This window comes from Rutidosis leptorrhynchoides, chromosome 7, assembly GCF_046630445.1.
Source record: "Rutidosis leptorrhynchoides isolate AG116_Rl617_1_P2 chromosome 7, CSIRO_AGI_Rlap_v1, whole genome shotgun sequence".
Taxonomy (NCBI): domain Eukaryota; kingdom Viridiplantae; phylum Streptophyta; class Magnoliopsida; order Asterales; family Asteraceae; genus Rutidosis; species Rutidosis leptorrhynchoides.
Window position 1 is genome coordinate 51,585,524 of NC_092339.1, and position 17,397 is coordinate 51,602,920.

General features: G+C 35.2%; 3 protein-coding genes across 3 annotated transcripts; 2 read left to right on the plus strand and 1 right to left on the minus strand.

The window, feature by feature from the left end:
- Positions 1-4,261: 4,261 nt before the first annotated feature.
- LOC139859212 (uncharacterized) lies at positions 4,262-4,846 on the minus strand. The gene has a single exon (XM_071848006.1). The coding sequence runs from the start codon at positions 4,844-4,846 to the stop codon at positions 4,262-4,264; it is 585 nt and encodes a 194-aa protein (XP_071704107.1).
- Positions 4,847-5,733: 887 nt separating this feature from the next.
- On the plus strand, positions 5,734-10,076 carry LOC139859213 (uncharacterized). The gene is made up of 7 exons (XM_071848007.1): positions 5,734-5,838; positions 6,242-6,307; positions 6,815-6,981; positions 7,123-7,408; positions 7,670-7,755; positions 9,303-9,394; positions 9,629-10,076. Exons 1-7 carry the CDS (start codon positions 5,734-5,736, stop codon positions 9,865-9,867), a joined length of 1,041 nt encoding a protein of 346 aa, XP_071704108.1. The 3' UTR covers positions 9,868-10,076.
- A 1,473-nt stretch (positions 10,077-11,549) lies between these two features.
- On the plus strand, positions 11,550-15,982 carry LOC139859214 (serine/threonine-protein kinase TIO-like). Its single transcript, XM_071848008.1, has 6 exons — positions 11,550-12,546; positions 12,972-13,063; positions 13,213-13,270; positions 13,463-13,570; positions 13,675-14,211; positions 14,957-15,982. The coding sequence occupies exons 1-6, from the start codon at positions 11,614-11,616 to the stop codon at positions 15,980-15,982; spliced, it is 2,754 nt and encodes a 917-aa protein (XP_071704109.1). The 5' UTR covers positions 11,550-11,613.
- Positions 15,983-17,397: the final 1,415 nt, after the last annotated feature.

Genomic DNA, 17,397 nt, shown 5'->3' on the forward strand with positions numbered 1-17,397 from the left:
CAACGGCATAAACATTCCCCTTAGCACGGTAACGTTTAGTCATTGGTTTTTGAACCGGTGAACGCGAATCTTAGATATGGATCCATAGGGTTTGACATCCCCACTCGGGCTAGTCGTGCTAGCATTTAACAGGTACTTAATACTTCGTGAACATACGTACTCGCCAAGTGTACTTTCAGGGGGTTATTAACGTTAAGTACAGTTACCGGGTGCCCACGGTTATACATATACTTTTCATACTGTTTTGTTACACTGAAATCTCGTGGCCTACCTTACGTTACTGTTACAACTTAAACTATAGCTCACCAATATTTGTGTTGACTTTTAAGCGTGTATTTCTCAGGTGCCTAGGGGTTTCTTACTTCCGCTGTTAGATTTGCTGTCTTGCTGTTAAGGACCTGCTGTATTAGTTATCCGCTGCATTACTAGAGATGTCTCATTCATGGAACTTTTCTGTTGCATTCATAGTTTATGTTAATTTCAAACAATGGCTTTGTAACGACCTTAGGGTCAAGTACTTATGTTTATGCTCCTATTCGTAGGATGCACGTTATCTTTTGTAAAACGCTATCTTTTTATGAATGCAATCTGGTTTTCAAACAACATGTAGTACTTGACCGTGTAAAGATCCTGTTGTTGAAGAATCGTACACGATGGTTTTGTACGGGGCGTCACAGTTACTATTTTAAGCGAGAAGGTTGTAAATATGGCTTCTGAATTTGAAAAGTTTAAAGAAAAAGCTGATGAACGAGAAAGAAGAAAGGATGCTGAGATTGCCAATCTGACCAAGCAGGTTGAAGATCAACAGGTTGAAATGAAGAAGTTACAAACTAAGGTTGATGCTCAGAATTTGCTGATTGTAAAGGCCGAGTCTGCAGCGAACAAGGCACTGTCGAAGGTGCTTGAGTGGGAAAATAATTTCGATATTGAGGCTGTTGATCTCGAAGAGGATATAGACTTTGGTAATTTTAACGATCAAGGCGGGGATGAGCTAGGTTTGAATCTTGCTAAAGGCACAAGCGAGAACCCACTGTCAGTAATTCCTCTAAATATTGATTATTCTTTACGTGATTTTTTGGCAAAGCAGGATCGTCTGAATCACCCAGTTGTATTTGATGATTTAGAAGAAGGGGAGATCCTGCCGGATCTAAGCGCTGAGGAGCAGGCCGAGCTAGTGCGTCAAGAGCAACAAGCAAGTACTTCAGCTGACGCGACTGCCAGCTCATCTTTTGAGAATCGTTACGATTCTAGTGATGATTTTGAGGAAATTGTCGTAAAAATGAAAACGACAACTATTTTGATGAAGTAATTATTGAAGATGAACCAATAGGTGATTTCCGGAGTACGAATGTAATAACAATAAAGATCTACCTACGTTTCAAGATTACTTCAAAATGAATGAAGAGCTTCTAAACCGTAAATGCGAAGAAAAAGAAAAGACCGAAGATTTGCCTCCAGGGTTTTAACCGGTCAAAATTAATGAAGAAAAGGTAGAAGTTCTAGAAGCTGAATGGAAGATCCTGTTGAGGATCAGAAAATATTGTGAGAAGCCAGCGCCGGAACCTGAATGGCTGAATTACATTAATAGGCCGGCGAATCTTTTGGCTAAAGGAAAAATCATTGCTTGGGCCTACATCAAAGAGTTTAATATATACGCAATAAAGAAGGAGTACGGAGTGGACTACATCAAACATGGATTCAAGTTCACGACTCTACCGTACTTTGAATTTATGCAGGTGGCTAGGCTCAAGATGTTATATCGGGATTATGACGGAATTCCTAATATTGTATGCAAGAAGATAAGATGATCGTACTTGTCAAAGAACTTTGAGGGATTCAGCCCTCAATTTCCCACGATCACTTATCGAACAAACAAGAAAACGGGCGAACGAAGAAAGTTTGTTAGATACAAGCCGGTAAAATATATGAGAAAGGTTCCTGTGATGAAAATGCCGCAGAACTTTAGCCTACGTTTTCGCTGGTGGTACTACGATGAACGCTCAGAGGAAGCAGTCATCGTTTTGGACAAATTGAAGGAAGATGAGACCGACTCAATACGGGTTTTAGATCCCGTTTGGTTGAGAAATTGCTGTGAAGCTGACATCTTCACATTGTACTACAATCGGATGTTATACAAGCCATAAAATAGAGTTCAAGCACAACAGTACATTCGTGTTGCAAAGGTTTGCTATTTGAACAATATGGTTACAGATCCGTACAGAGATTGAAGCAGATCGAAGACTTATGAGGAACTAGGTCTTAGGGGGAGTTTGTTAGTGCATATTTTGGTAATCCATAGTTCCATGAACTTTAATGAATTATTCGATCATGTAGTAACCTGTAATACTGTTAAACGTTGATTGTCGATTTGTTACTTTATATATTTGTAAACGTTTAAATGTAATGTGTAATGTTGCTCGACAGTCGGCCGACTGACATAGTCAGTCGACCGACTGTCAACCACAGTCGACCGACATATGATCTGGGATATTTAAGCCAAGTTAATCTCCACTAATTTGGCTAATCACTCTACACATTTTCACACACATACAAACAGTTCTATGTCCGGTCTCACTCAATCTTCATGTCCAAATACCACAGAATGTCAGTCTAGGCTTCGTGTTTATCAAGATCTAATCTTGGTTTGACTCGTACGAACCCGAAAACCCATAGATATTCGTTTAAGCTCGTTCTAGTGTTATTCCGCCTCTAGATCGTGTTAGGTTGATTCTAAGATCCTCTCCCAGCGTCTACAAACTTCCTTAAGCACAGTGATTAAATCTTTTATATTGGTTTCAAGAAAATTTTTACAACATATTAGCAGCATGTTTTTCTTTTGGCTCATAAGAAAGCCATAATTGTGTAGCTAGTCATTCGGCATCACTTCATGAATTACAATAAGATGCCTAGCTAATTTACATTTCTACATAAATAGAACTCAAACATTAAGAATCCAAGAACTTGGACCGTGATAATTTTATAAGTCAAACTGTCGTTGTCATGTGTCTTGTTTCTAAATTCTCATTGTTAGAAGGTTGTGTATTTCTTTGATGCTATATTACTATATATGTCTTTGTTTGTTTCTAGTTTAGTTCCGGTTTTGATATGGCTTTTCCAGACATTGTATATAGGTTCGTTTTAATGTTATCTATACAGCTTCTGGAAGCCTTAAAGCTTTCAATTTGTCTCTTATTTACAAATGGCGATGGAGATATTTGTCTAACCCGAACGATTTGTGGGTTTTAATTATTAAATCAATTCATGGTGATTGCTTTGAGCCTACTGCTTCTACGATTTCAACTGTGTGGACTAATATAGTCAACTCGTGCACTTCATGCATTACAGAAGGTATGGTCCCAACTGATTTCATTAAAATGTCTATTGGGAATGGTAATTCCATAAGGTTTTGGCTTGACTTGTGGGTTAGCAATGATACATTAAAATCACGTTTCAATAGGTTGTATCACCTTGATAGATCACCATTTGCTACGGTTGCTGATAAACGTAGAAATGGCGAATGGTTTTTTTCGTGGTCCAGGGACGTTTTACGAGGAAGAAATGAAAAGTATTTGAAGGATTTAACAGATGTTATCGGTTGTCCGGTGTTAAAAGATAGGCCTGATTCTTGGATATGTTCCATTAATAATAAAGGCGTTTTTACGGTTAAGGATACGAGAGAACACATCGATCGTCAAGTTCATTGTGATGCTGCGGTTCGTACTATTTGGTTTAAGTTTTTGCCTCGTAAAGTTAACATTTTTCTATGACATTTTCGTTTTGATTTTCTTCCCGCTCGTTGGAATCTATCCGTTAAAGGGATAGATATTGGTTTGGTTGTATGTCCCTCTTGTAATAACGGGGTTGAGACGAGTGATCACTTGTTCTTTGATTGTCTTCTTGCTCGGGTGATTTGGCAAAAGATACGTATTTGGCTCAATTGCGGATTACCTATTTTTGATTCGTGGGATTCGTTTATTTTCTGGCTTGAAGGAGTTCGTTTACAAGCTTTCTCCAAGAACCGGATAATTGCGGTGATCGTGACTACATTATGGGCACTTTGGCATTTTCGTAACGGCTTAGTTTTTAATGATGTATTTTGTAACAAAAGTAATTTATTTATTATTATTTTTTTTTGGCAAAAAGTTATTTTATTAATATAAGCCAAAATACACATCAAGGAACAAACCCAGATCAAAATACAAAAAAAAGCATACAAAGGCAAAAGCCTAAACCCCTAACATCAAAAAAGCAATATCACTTTTTAATGCTCCTTCCTGCTCCACTGCACATTCCAGATCCGTTCAACACTAGTCACAGCATCAGACTTTTTGACTTTTAAAGTCAAAAGTTTCACTCTAATATATTCCTTGGCAATATCCACCAGCTCTTCCACTTCTCTCTTCTTACCCCTAAACAATCTTTGGTTTCTTTCTTGCCAAATATAGTAAACTGATTCAGCTAACACCAGTCGTGTAACTATACCCCATATCTGATTTTTACCAGGAAATTTAGGCATCATTTCAATAATCCCTGTCAGCTTATTTGGCAAACCTTTAAGGATAAGATTATCTTTCATTAAAACCCAAACCTTAGCAGAGTAAAAGCATTCAAAAAACAAATAGTTTATAGAATCTGCTTCTTGATCACATAACAAACATTTAGAATCCTTCTTCAGGCTCCATTTCTGTAATCTCACTTGTGTTGGTAATCTATCCCAAATAGCAAGCCATAAAATGAAAGCATGTTTAGGAATTAATTGACTATACCACACAATATGATGCCATGATGTAACAGGACCATTCACCCTTAAATCCAACCATGCTTGCTTAGTTGAATACTGTACCATCTTATTATCTTTACCAATCCATAACACATCATCTTTTTTATCAGAAATTAAAACAAAAGTAATTTATTTGATGTTATTAGATTAGTTACTTTTCATTGGTTAAAAAAATAGAGGTTATTGTGTTTTAAACTGGAACACGTGGCTTTCTATTCCTTTGTAATCATCCCTTAGCGCCTTGCTAGGGATCGTTTCTTAATATATATTTTTTGGCCGTTAAAAAAAAACATAAAAAAAAGTAAAAACTGTTAGACTATAGATTAGGGTCACATTAGTTGATAAGTCCCGTACAGTTTATAAGTTTAGGGTTTCTAGAGTTTCTTATGTATTCTATGAATACTGTATAGTATAGATAAACAATAATTTTGACGGTGTTTCCATTATTTAACATGATTTCTATAATAAGAGGTTTTCACAGTTTCCTCGTCCACCTCTATAAATCGCTATCTGTATACTGCCCTATCAGATCTCCATATCCATCTCATACCATCCTTAAAAATATACACCCAATTTCAAACACAAACCACCAAAATAATTTGGCTACCATGAGTGTTACTGTAGATATCTCCGTGTATTAATAATCGTTAGAATAAACACATATAGGATGTTCTTTTTCTTTTCAAACAACTTTTTCCAAGTCCCGGCGCTATCCCACCTGGTTATTATCTCTTACTGAGGTCTCTTGCACGGATTTTCTATTCGGATCACTATACTCGATGGTTTCAAGGATGTCTCTTTGACATGCATATGGTTTATTTCACTTTTTCGGCGATGTCATTCAGCTCCAACCGGGTTTCACCCTGAAGTATTTTTTTCCTGTTTAAAGAGGTCCATATTGCGGTGTTGGGGTGGTTTGGGCTGACTCCTTGTTCGGTTCGGACATGTTTGCTATGGACATTGTTGTTTGGTTTCTACCTGTTTTAGATGCTCTTAATACTTTGGTGTTGATGGAATGTCGGTTATGGCTATCGCTTGGAGTTTGGGGACTTCGATTGGTGTGTTTCACGTGTTGAATCTTAGTAGACTGGTATCACTTTTTTTGATGCCACAATTGTTTGTAACTATTTGTGCAAAAATTTGGGTCTAGTCATTCACACATCTAAATCAATCAATTGTAACACTATTACACCTCCTAATCGGTTTTAATTTAATTTCTGTCTTTTTTTTTTTTTTTTTTTTTTCTTTTTTCTAATAAAAAGTTCGGGGATATTTATGTAAATCGTAGCATACAGAATTTCAAAAACACCCAAATTTCTAATTCAAAAACCCTAAAAAATACTTTCATAAAATTCAACGTACTGTATAAACCTCGCTTCATTTGACCCAGAAAACTTCAATTCAAGTAAACTAAGCACGTCAATTTGATATAAAATCTTCTATACATATACATATAATCAGAAGACTAATTTGGATCGATTTATGATGCATACTACTCCAAGTGTTACTGCCCAGCATTTTACTAAGGTATTAAAAAAAATCAAATTACTTGAGGGCTAACTTATTAATATTAATTTAGAAATGTAGAATTATTGATTTTGAAGTATATTAATGTATGCATATGCCTTGTGGAGATCATTGTGCATTTTAATTAAGTTGAATTATATGAAATGTGATTATTATAATAAAGAAGAAGCAGCAAGTGTTAAATTAGTTTAAGCAAGATTCTTCTTTTTACATATTTATATCTTTCCATATGCGTTTTGATATTGCTTTTTGTTTCTCAAATAATAATTAGGAGAACTTCAATTTGTGATTGCCATTAAAATTTGTTGTATCTTTAATCTGAATAGTGAATTGTAAGCTTTTAGGTTGATATGTTATTCAAATTCTTGATGAATTTGTGAAAAAGTTATTTGATGAGAGTTTGTTAAATGTTGTATTAAAGTATGGTCTTGATTTTTGGTGATTTTGAGATGAGATGTATAGAGTAGTTTAAAGGGGTGGGGGAATCATGAAGACGATTAACACCCGTCCTTCGTACTCAGTGATCTTTGGGAATTGTTTAACGAGTGGAGTGCGTTTGGAGTCGGAGTTCCTCTTATTTTGAATGAACAAAACTCCGTTGTCCAATACTATGCACCTTCATTATCCGCCATTCAACTATATGTTGATCCAATTGCACCTACAACAAGCTTAAGGTAACCTATGCTCCTCGATACACAACTTTATTTTCACCAAACAAAAAAGGCACTTTCTGTTAGCATTGATTATGTGATTTTAAATATTAAATATCACATGTTGTAATATTGACATCCAAACACCTTGGTAATGATTTTTAGTAAGTTTCTTGAATTTGTGTACATACGACCAGGTGATGATAGTGACGAGTCGTCTAGAGCGACTAGCAGTGAAGACAGCTACAATGCAGGTGCAGCCGTTGTTCGTGGGCCCAGGTCCAGAAAACACAATGACTATATTGCCCTCAGTTTTAATAAGCATGTGCTTAGAGATGAAGTGCTTATAAATGATTCTGATGACGCTGAAGTAAGAAACCCTCCAGGCCCTCTAACATTCGAATATTTCGAACGTGTATCTCCGTTTCAATGCAAACCTCTGACAAACAAGGCAAGCCGTTTAGCAACAATTATTATTTACTATTTGTTACTTATGCATTACAAATCATTACTTAAAATTGTACTTGCAAATTATTGTTCAGTTCTTGATTATGTATATCCATATATGCGATAACTGGATGCAAAATTGTAAATATAGATTGCATGAAAAAGTTTTTAAGACCCATTGTTTCCATATATAATATATTAAAGTGATGTGTAAGTAATAGTAATATATTTAATATGTTTATTGTTAGTTATGTTTTTGTTACAGATATCAGATCTTGAATATACGTTCCCGGAACTCAAAACATACCGGAGCTGTGATCTAACTCGGTCAAGTTGGCTTTCTGTGGCTTGGTAGGTTTCGTATTAGAAATTAGAAATAACTATGATAATATTGTTAACGGATATTAGACGTAGACAATATCTTATGTAATATCTAGCATTAAATGTAGGCATATCTATCCATATCTCATATTAAATGTAGGATCCCTAAAATCAAGGGATATGAGATCAGATCATGTACTATATATTTGGCCTCTTTGATCAATAAGAATCATGGATGAATTATAACATTCTAACTTGGTATCAGAGGGTTTGATCCAAAACCTAGTCGGCCGAATATGTGCCGCTTCTGCTCTACCACACATCAAATCTTCCTAACCCCATCAATACCGAACCTCTTCGGTCTTCTATCTATATTTTCTTTTACATTTCAATTTCCTGCAATCAAAAAAATAAAAAAATAAAAAAAGAAAAAAAAAACCCAAATCACGGTTGAACTAGACACCGTCATCTCACCACCGGAGCAGCAACATCACGGTTGAAATATACACCGTTTCAGCTCCCATATGACTCTTTTGTTCTTCAATTTCTATGACTCTTTTTTTCTTCTTCTTCAAAAGCTTTTCTTCTATCATAATTCTGGATTTCTTCAAGTTTCATCTCAGTATAATTCTTTTCAAACTTTGAAATATTTTTTGGTCTGCTAGAGGGATGTGAAAATGATTCAATCAAACACCCTTATTTATTTGTTTTCTTTTTCTAACTACTACACAACACTCATGCTCCAAATATAATATAAAAAGAAGTCATCAACAAAGTTCACGAGGACATACACTTTCTTAGTAGCCCACATATATTTTTTCTTTTTTAGCTTTTTGTGTTTGCCGACACAATTAAAAACCAAAAAAAAAAAAAAAAAACAGCCAAGTAAAGCTTTTCATTTATTTAATCGGCGTGAGGATGTGCCGCCTAGCTAGACTAGGTTCCAAACCTCGAAAAAAAAAATAATAATAATAAGAAAAATAATCTCTTCCGATAAAGACTGATTATCGTCGACAAAGTTCAATGCCCAAGTCCTGCTCAATCCTTAGGCAAAGCAAGCCACGACGTAAAAAAAAAAAAACGTTACGGAAAAGGAAACGCAGTCAAGCAATACGCAACCACATCAACGAATATCAGTCTGCTCAGAAAGAAGGATGTTATTTAGTTTTTAGCGTTTTAATCCAGTTTGACCGTTCATTCCTCTCCCGCTCAAACTGCGGGGGGATGTTAAAGGATATTAGACGTAGACAATATCTTATGTAATATCTAGCATTAAATGTAGGCATATCTATCCATATCTCATATTAAATGTAGGATCCCTAAAATCAAGGGATATGAGATCAGATCATGTACTATATATTTGGCCTCTTTGATTAATAAGAATCATGGGTGAATTATAACATTCTAACAAATATGATACTAATTACATTTCATAATACCTTTTTTGTAGTCATTATTTGTGGAAATCAATGACCAGTCAAACGTCCTGTAACCACATAAAACTGAAGTGAATGTGTATTCTTGTTACTGCGATATACGATAATTCGTTGATCTTAGCTAATGGCATTTTGTTGTAGGTATCCGATATACAGAACACCCGTGGGCTCATCTCTCCAAAATGTCGATACAAGTTTCTTGACTTTCCATTCTTTGTCAACGCCATTAAAATGTAAGTCCCTCTTTTATCCTTCCTACCTCATTCAGTCATTCATATGGACTAACAATGAGTAAAATAAATATAAATATTAATTACAATATAATATGGGTCAAAGGCTCGAAAGTTGTCCAAAGTGTAATTGTTACGTAGACAGCCTACTATCTTGTTACAATTCAAATCGTTAGTTGCATTCATTTGTGTTTGAGTTGGTGTTAAAATACTGTTAGTTTGACTCCGGAGGTACAGATGGGAATTGGTTGCATCCAAGTGGTTCAATGGCTAGGGAGGTTCATGAAGCCAGAATTGCATGTCAACTCTCCTTACCAATTTTTGGGCTTGCTGTCTATAAGTTCAAAAATTCTGACTGGACCCAAAATGGAATCCATGGCACTCAGAAAATCAACTCACTTATAAACTCAGCTGACAATTGGCTTCGAAATCTTGATTTTCATCACCCAGATTACATGTTTTTCAAATACCACTAGCTGTTAAATTGGGAAAACGAAAAGAGACAGGTAAAATTGGAAAATGATATAGTAATAGTTTTTGTTTTGTCAAAGTTTCGTTAAATGATGAAACGTTTGTACAATGGGGAATCTGGTGTGATCCCTATATATAGTTTTGTACAAACTTCTATCAATATGTGTAACTAACTTTTTCTCTTTGTCTAAAATAGAAACTAATTTTGGCCATAAGTCACTTATCTTAAATTTTCTGTCATAAATATGATCATGAGTTGTTATTTGTGTTGTTCACCTTTCGAATGCACTACTAATTGCATTGTTATATTTATTTGGTTTTGGATTTTTACGATTTACTTTTACTTAATCAAATGTGTCAACATACACCTTGTAGAAGTTCATCAGTTCATCAAATGTGTATTTAGCTTTAACTTTGTGACCTTTGACCTTTTAACCTGTTTGGTTTTTTTTAGACATCAGTTTCGGATCACCCCGGGGGACTTAACCACCAACGCGTTCATCTCCTTTATCTCCTGTAGTTGCATAACCCGCCTCCAATTAATGCGCTGAAGAAAACCCGGACCAATCTGAGGGCATGACCGGTAAAATGGATGCCTAACACATGTATATTATTAAAAATAATTGGTACACAAAATCTAACCCGCGGTGATATAAAAAACGGTGAAACCGATGGTCAATGAATAGATTCACATATTTGTTTAAAACTTTAATTTTCTAGTTTTAGGTGGTTATCCCACATCGGCTGTGAGACTAAATATTAAGTAGCTTATAATAGTTTGGGTTCCTCATTCATTTGAGTGAATTTTTAGGGTTGAATTGAGTTCAAGTTTATAAAAAACTCATCTTTATCAAGGTACTTTTCTATTGTTGAAGTTTGACTAGCTGTAGTTTTTTTTTTTTTTAATTTATTTATTTATTTATTATTTTTTAATAACTACTATACATTTCCTCGTAGTTTTGTCTATCTTTCTTCCAACTTTGTAATGTGAATTAGCTACTCCAATTATCTGAGCTAATGACGAATCCTAGGCTTACATAAGATAAGATTTTAAAAATGATACTCTATATAAATAAATAAATATAAAGATTATAGGACCATGAGCACTTCAGTTAGCATAATCATAAATGTATATAAAAGTTAAATCAAATGGAGATTTATTTATGGCCGTTCTGTCAAATTTAATGGTCATGTGCAATAAAAAAGAAGGAGCCTTTATATACGAAAATTTTTCAATGTTAGTGGCGAATCACGTAATAAAAAAATATAAGTGGCTATCGTGCAAATTTGAACAAACATCATGACCAACTGGTTAATTTTGTCTAGATATAAATTACTCTCACAATATACATCATACAATCTCTTCAAAAGTGGGCGACGAAAATTCCTCCTCTAATTTGAATATTTTTATCAAAAGTTGCAACTTCTTTAAAATTGTACAACATTTTTGTCAAAAATAGAAATTGAGTATGTGGTGCTGATCGATTTGGGGGGTGGCAGCTACAATTTATTCTTCTTTTACATTGTCCTAATCTCGGTTTGAACCTTTCCTTGTCCATTTTAGTCAAAATGGAAATATTTTTGTTTCACACTTGGTTAGCTTAACTATCATGATGACACGTCATCTGGAATTATTCTTCTATCTTTTGATTTACAGGCAGTCATCTCTTTTGCTGCTAATCTTTTTGAAATATTTTTTCTTTCTTCCATCTCTATTAATCTCTATCTTGATTTGATCACTTTACTTACACATGACTATGCCTTTTAAAGACTTGGATCACCTCAGTATACCATTTCAGCATATAATAGAAGCTACTGAAAACTTCACAACTATTATCGGAAAGGGCGGTTATGGCCCTGTTTATAAGGGACAAATGTCAATCTCCGGTGAAACCGAGCTTACCACCGTTGCTATAAAGCGACTCGATACTAAAATTTCAGGTCAGGGCCTTAAGGAGTTCTTAACAGAGATTCAACTGCTATCTCGTTATAAACATCCAAACCTCGTCTCCCTTCTTGGTTTCTGCAACCAAGGCCCTGAAAAAGCTCTCATCTATGAGTATGCACATCGCGGTAGCCTAGACAAGTACCTATCTAGAGCTGAGAATTCAACATGTCAACTGACATGGAAGCAGAGACTAAACATCTGCATCGATGCAGCACGTGGTTTAGATCATCTACACAACCACGTTTCAAAACACGAACGAGTAATCCATAGAGACGTTAAGAGTGCTAATGTTCTCTTAGGTAACAACTGGAAAGCAATGATAGCAGATTTCGGTCTTTCAAAAATTGGTCGAGCCAACGAAAAGGATTCTTTTCTCATCACCAACGCGTGTGGCACTCTTGGATATTGTGATCCTTCTTACCAACATACCGGGATATTGACCAAAGAGTCCGACGTTTATTCTTTCGGTGTCGTTTTATTTGAGGTCCTATGCGGTCGGTTGTGCTTCTTTAAGGATGTTGAGGGTAAACAACGATTGTTACCTCAACTGGCTCAGAGCTATTACAAGAAAAATAAACTAAATCGGATTATTGATCCAACTTTGAGGGAGTACATGGACTCAAACTCCATGAAAAAGTTTTCACGTATTGCATATCAATGTTTGTTGGACGATCGAGAAGGACGCCCATCGATGGATTTGGTATTACAAGAACTTGAAAAAGCGTTACTCTTGCTAGTAAGTTTTAACTTTTTCAACACTCTGAAGTTATTTTTTGTATAGGAAAAGCTCAGCCTATTAATAGGAACATCAAGCAACCAACTTCAACTCCAAACCCTGAACATTTTTCTTATTACTATTTTTTTATTAAATAATAACTTTACCTTAAACAGAAGCAAAACGCACCGACTTCGCAGTTATTATGAAAATTTATTTAATTTATGCTAACATTAATGAAAAGGTATGTAATAAGGAACATCAAGCAACCAACTTCAACTCCAAACCCTGAACATTTTTCTTATTACTATTTTTTTATTAAATAATAACTTTACCTTAAACAAAAGCAAAACGCACCGACTTCGCAGTTATTATGAAAATTTATTTAATTTATGCTAACATTAATGAAAAGGTATGTAATACTATGTGTTGGTTATAATTTACAGTTATTTTCTAGTGGCGATGAGATTAGCAATCACGAGATCTCCTCAGAAGTGAATTTATCGCGTGGAAATTGGAAACGTTTGCCTAAATCTTGGTTATCTCTTTACCCTTTTGTCACATTATCATACTGTTCCCATATATTATGTTTATTCTGTGAATATGATATAACATACTTTTACTTGTTGGTTTCATGAATTTGTGTTCTCGAATGTCTTGTTAACTAATGAGTTCATATGACTACAGGGATCAAGATGCTCCCATGAATTTGTGTTTGGGGTCAAGTTTCGACACTCTGGTTAAGGTATGTTACTAAAATGAGTCCAAACTCTGGTAGCCACTGCAAAATCTGCTTTCATTTGTACAACATCAAATTGATATTGCCTTTGTTTGTACTTTTGTTTCTTTTCGTATCATTGCATGGTGTTCACTAATTTCCTGTTATGTCACCCGGTTCTTGATTAGATGATACTATCTTGTCATTAATATCTTGCAGCTTTTACAGAGTTTCTCAGATAAAAAGAAGTCACTGGAGAACAATGTAAGTCAGTTTGGAGGTTCATACATCTCGGATTGGGTTACCGTACTGACACTCTCTAAAAAGGTTATATATACTCTAAAACAAAGATATAATTAAGGATATTGTAAATTGTAAATGTAAATGAGTAACTTTAGTAGCTATTTTATCTCAAACTTAAGTATTTGTAGGTTACTAGTTGGGCTGAAGATACATCGGGGAGACTTGTATATGAATTCGCTGCCTGCATTACAGTAGTTATATCTAGAGTAGCACAACGTCTGAAAGCTAATTCTGTAGCCATCAAAGATTCTGGGGTGGAGACCAAAGGTCTTAAAGAGATATTGGATCATGCTATAGCATCTGGTGTAATAGATACTTTGCTTTCTTGCTTAGTGACTTGTGGTACAAGTCTCACGTCTGGCTCATCAAATTTGTTACATGCTGCTTGTGAAGTATGTGAGGCTATTTGGTCACTAATAGATGCTTTTGATCAGATTCAATCGACAACAGAAAATGCAACTATATTTCCATTAAGCTCAATGAATTCCTACTCTTTGAATCGGATTAACATTAAAGGAGATGATAATGAACCAATTGACGGTAAAGATTATGAAAATATAGTGGAAGCAATGAAAGAAGCATTCTTGAGGTACGAAGCTATACGGGTTGCTATCTTCTATTGTCTTCGTCAACGCTCGGAAGCCTCATGGTCTTCTGTAATTCAGGTGACAATTAAATGAAGTAGTAGTCTAGTATTTCAAATTTTCAACTGATCAAAACTACTTATACATTACTCCGTAATTAGAGGGTTAAAGCTACCGATAGGTCATATATACTTTCAGTTTTGTTCCAATGCAGACTTTATACCTAAAAAAATACCATTGTAGGTTATAAACTTTAAAAATTGTGTTAATGTACACAAATTATGACCGGTTACCTGCTAAACTGGTAAAACTAATTATTTATTTATTTTTTGAATTGAAAATGCAGTTTGCTCATTTTGCGTGTGCAGTCTTTAATTCTAAGGGACGTTAAAAAGTCTGTCAAACAATTAACGAATTTTTCTTTACGCTTGTTACGGTGAATGGACAACCGCATAATTTATGATACTTGAGTGACCAACCGAGTCGAAAAAATATAAGTGGTAAGTGTGAAATATGAGACAAACGTTAGGGACCAACCGCATAATTATTATTATTTTTTTAAAACTTTATTTATCAGGTCAAAACTTTATGTATTTGACATATTCGTAGCTTTAACCCTTAATGAAAATATAAAACTCTACTATCTCGAGTAATATGATTTAGGAAATTCATTAGACTTGTTTGGTTCGAATTTTTTTTTTTTGAACATCCCTGTTTGATCCGATTAGACCCCTTTTGATCTTCTTTATTCTAGTCTACTCATTTCGCCCATATAAGAGTATAACATCACGCGTTAACTTTCGAGTGGATTAATTTCTTGTTCTAGATAATCTTAAGGTGCTACTTGAATAATGATTCAGTTGCTAGAGTTTTATGTGGTCTCTCTAGTTCCTCTTCGGTTGGTGGAGGTGGTGATAATACAATTATTTCAGAGGTTTTTTCATTAATATCTCTATGTGCTTCATTCGATAGAGATCCTCAACAAAAAGATACAAACAATCTGAAAAGTAAAGTATCCGATCCAAGGGACTTGGTTTTCCATTCGTGCCTTTTATCAGCTTCAGTTGCACAATCTATAGACGATACACAGGGAGGAAATACTGCAGTTATTATGCTTACATCCTCACCTGAAACACAGCAGTCACGCCTCTCTGACCTGGCCCACCATTACTCTATGTGTAATGGACAACAAAATTTTCAACCCCATTCTATGTCCGCCATGTTGGCACTTGCATACATGTGCTCCCTTGAAAATAATGAGTCCGATGCGACATCAATTCGTGAAATAATCGTGCCTTTGATCCCACCGAGTGCCATACTTTGTGATTATCTCAGGATGTCGATAACAAGTGCGCAAGGTATTAAAATCATGCTCTCATACTGGCACGGGTTCAGGGACGGGTGCGTGATTTTGTTGTTTTTCAAATTATATTGGGGTGGGCCTTTATCTATTCAAGACTTGGCGGGTGGACGTGAAATCTCTCAAAGTCTTATTGAATTGCTAGGAAACAAGCATATAAATGAAATTGGACTCTCACCTCTTGGGGTTAGCTGGACACTTGTGTCATTATTATTCATGGGTCTTGAAGGTGGCAGTTCATGTTTTCGCCAGATGTTAATGTTGCTTTCAAGTGAACATGTAATAACGTTGAGTGTTTTAATATCTGATGCCCATCTTAGGCTTTTAAAGTGTTGGGGTGGACCTGGTGGAGGGAAAAACGGAGTAACAAAAACAGTTAATTATGTAGTTGGTCTTTTGGGGTTTCCATTTGTGGCTTCTGAAGAGAGTAGTGAACTTGGAGACATGGACAAGTATATTCAAATCCTTTTAGAGGTAAATTTCGTTATATAAATACATAGTTATAGTTATTACAGGTGGAGGTGCAAGTTTTATATGCTCTGTTTCACAAATTTTGTAAATAATTATTGCTTTAAAATTTTCAGGTTGGACTTTTAGGGAAAATAATCATCTGTTTAGAACATGTGGAGGTAAAGGATGCTGAAATACCTGTTAACTTACTTTTAAAAATGGTATCTCATCGGTCATTAGTTGTCGAACTTGTTGGGAAAGGTCTTCGAAATCCAAGTTTAATGAAAAGGTTACTTGATGATTCCTCACCAACTAATGTCACGTTAAAAGTTCTGCAGATAGTTTCAGGAGTAGCTGAAATGGATGAGGTCAGTACTTGATAGTTGATAGTCCTAATCTTGTTTTGTTTTACCAATGATATGATAAGATGAAATTTTAAATTGAACAATTTAGTATCAATTCAAAAGTTGGATTCGTGTAGCTTTTCAAATTTCCTCTGTTTTTCTGTTAACTAAACTTATATTAGAGTAATGATGTGAGGACACATAACCCACCCCTAAATACCATTTCGAACCAAGGAATTGAATCACTGATCAAAGGTCTTCTTTAAGTTGAATTTTATTATAAATGAGATTCCATATTCCATTTGTTTCAATTCCTAGTTGTCTAGTAGCGTATATATGGTAGAAACATAAATACGCATAGCCATGTTAAACTTTTTTAATATCATCATTATCATTATTATGTGTTACAAAAAATAAACATGTGGATGCAGGAGTTTTATAAGCATATAGATGGAGCAGATATTTTACAACGGTTGAAAGATTTCCTTACACATGAAGATCCAGATGTGCGTAGCTGGACCTGTAAGGCTATAGGAAATATGTGCTATCATAGCCCCTATGTAACAACCCAACCCATTTAAGGAACTGAAAATGCGAAAATATATATATTTTTTTTAAGTCAGAAGAGTGCGCCACGCGCACCACCTCAGGGTGCGCGGCGCGCACAGTCCATTTTCAGTTCTGTCCGGTTTTGTCCATTTTCAAATAAAGATCTCCCACTTCCCGACATATTTAGACGAAACGCTTTTCACCACATGTTCATATATGTAAAACTAACACGAATCAATCATAAAACAAGTTTTACAAAACGGGGCTCACATCGGCCGTTTTACGAGTTTCGTACAAATCATGAGTTTCGACCATATTAGTTTAATTTCCAAACGACACTAGAGCATGATGTTTGGGGGTTAAACTGCCCAAATCTCGGTCAAACTTCAAAAGCTAAACGTCCCAAAAAGCTTCTCCCAACAAATGAAGCGGGATCACTAGTCCAAACGAACGCTCTTACCCTTGTCCACGCCTGAGCCTATAAAAAGGTAAACAACGAGAGGGTTATCAAAACACTTAGTGAATGCAATAATTATACAAATACATATATAATATACCTACTTG

Coding starts and splice junctions, on each gene's coding strand:
- LOC139859213 (XM_071848007.1), top strand. CDS start 5,734: ATGGACATTGTTGTTTGGTTTCTACCTGTTTTAGATGCTCTTAATACT. Junction 7,409..7,669: donor GCAAACCTCTGACAAACAAG/GCAAGCCGTTTA, acceptor TTTTTGTTACAG/ATATCAGATCTTGAATATAC. Junction 9,395..9,628: donor TTTGTCAACGCCATTAAAAT/GTAAGTCCCTCT, acceptor CCGGAGGTACAG/ATGGGAATTGGTTGCATCCA.
- LOC139859214 (XM_071848008.1), top strand. CDS start 11,614: ATGACTATGCCTTTTAAAGACTTGGATCACCTCAGTATACCATTTCAG. Junction 12,547..12,971: donor AAAAAGCGTTACTCTTGCTA/GTAAGTTTTAAC, acceptor TATAATTTACAG/TTATTTTCTAGTGGCGATGA. Junction 13,571..13,674: donor TACTGACACTCTCTAAAAAG/GTTATATATACT, acceptor AAGTATTTGTAG/GTTACTAGTTGGGCTGAAGA.
- LOC139859212 (XM_071848006.1), bottom strand. CDS start 4,846: ATGGTACAGTATTCAACTAAGCAAGCATGGTTGGATTTAAGGGTGAAT.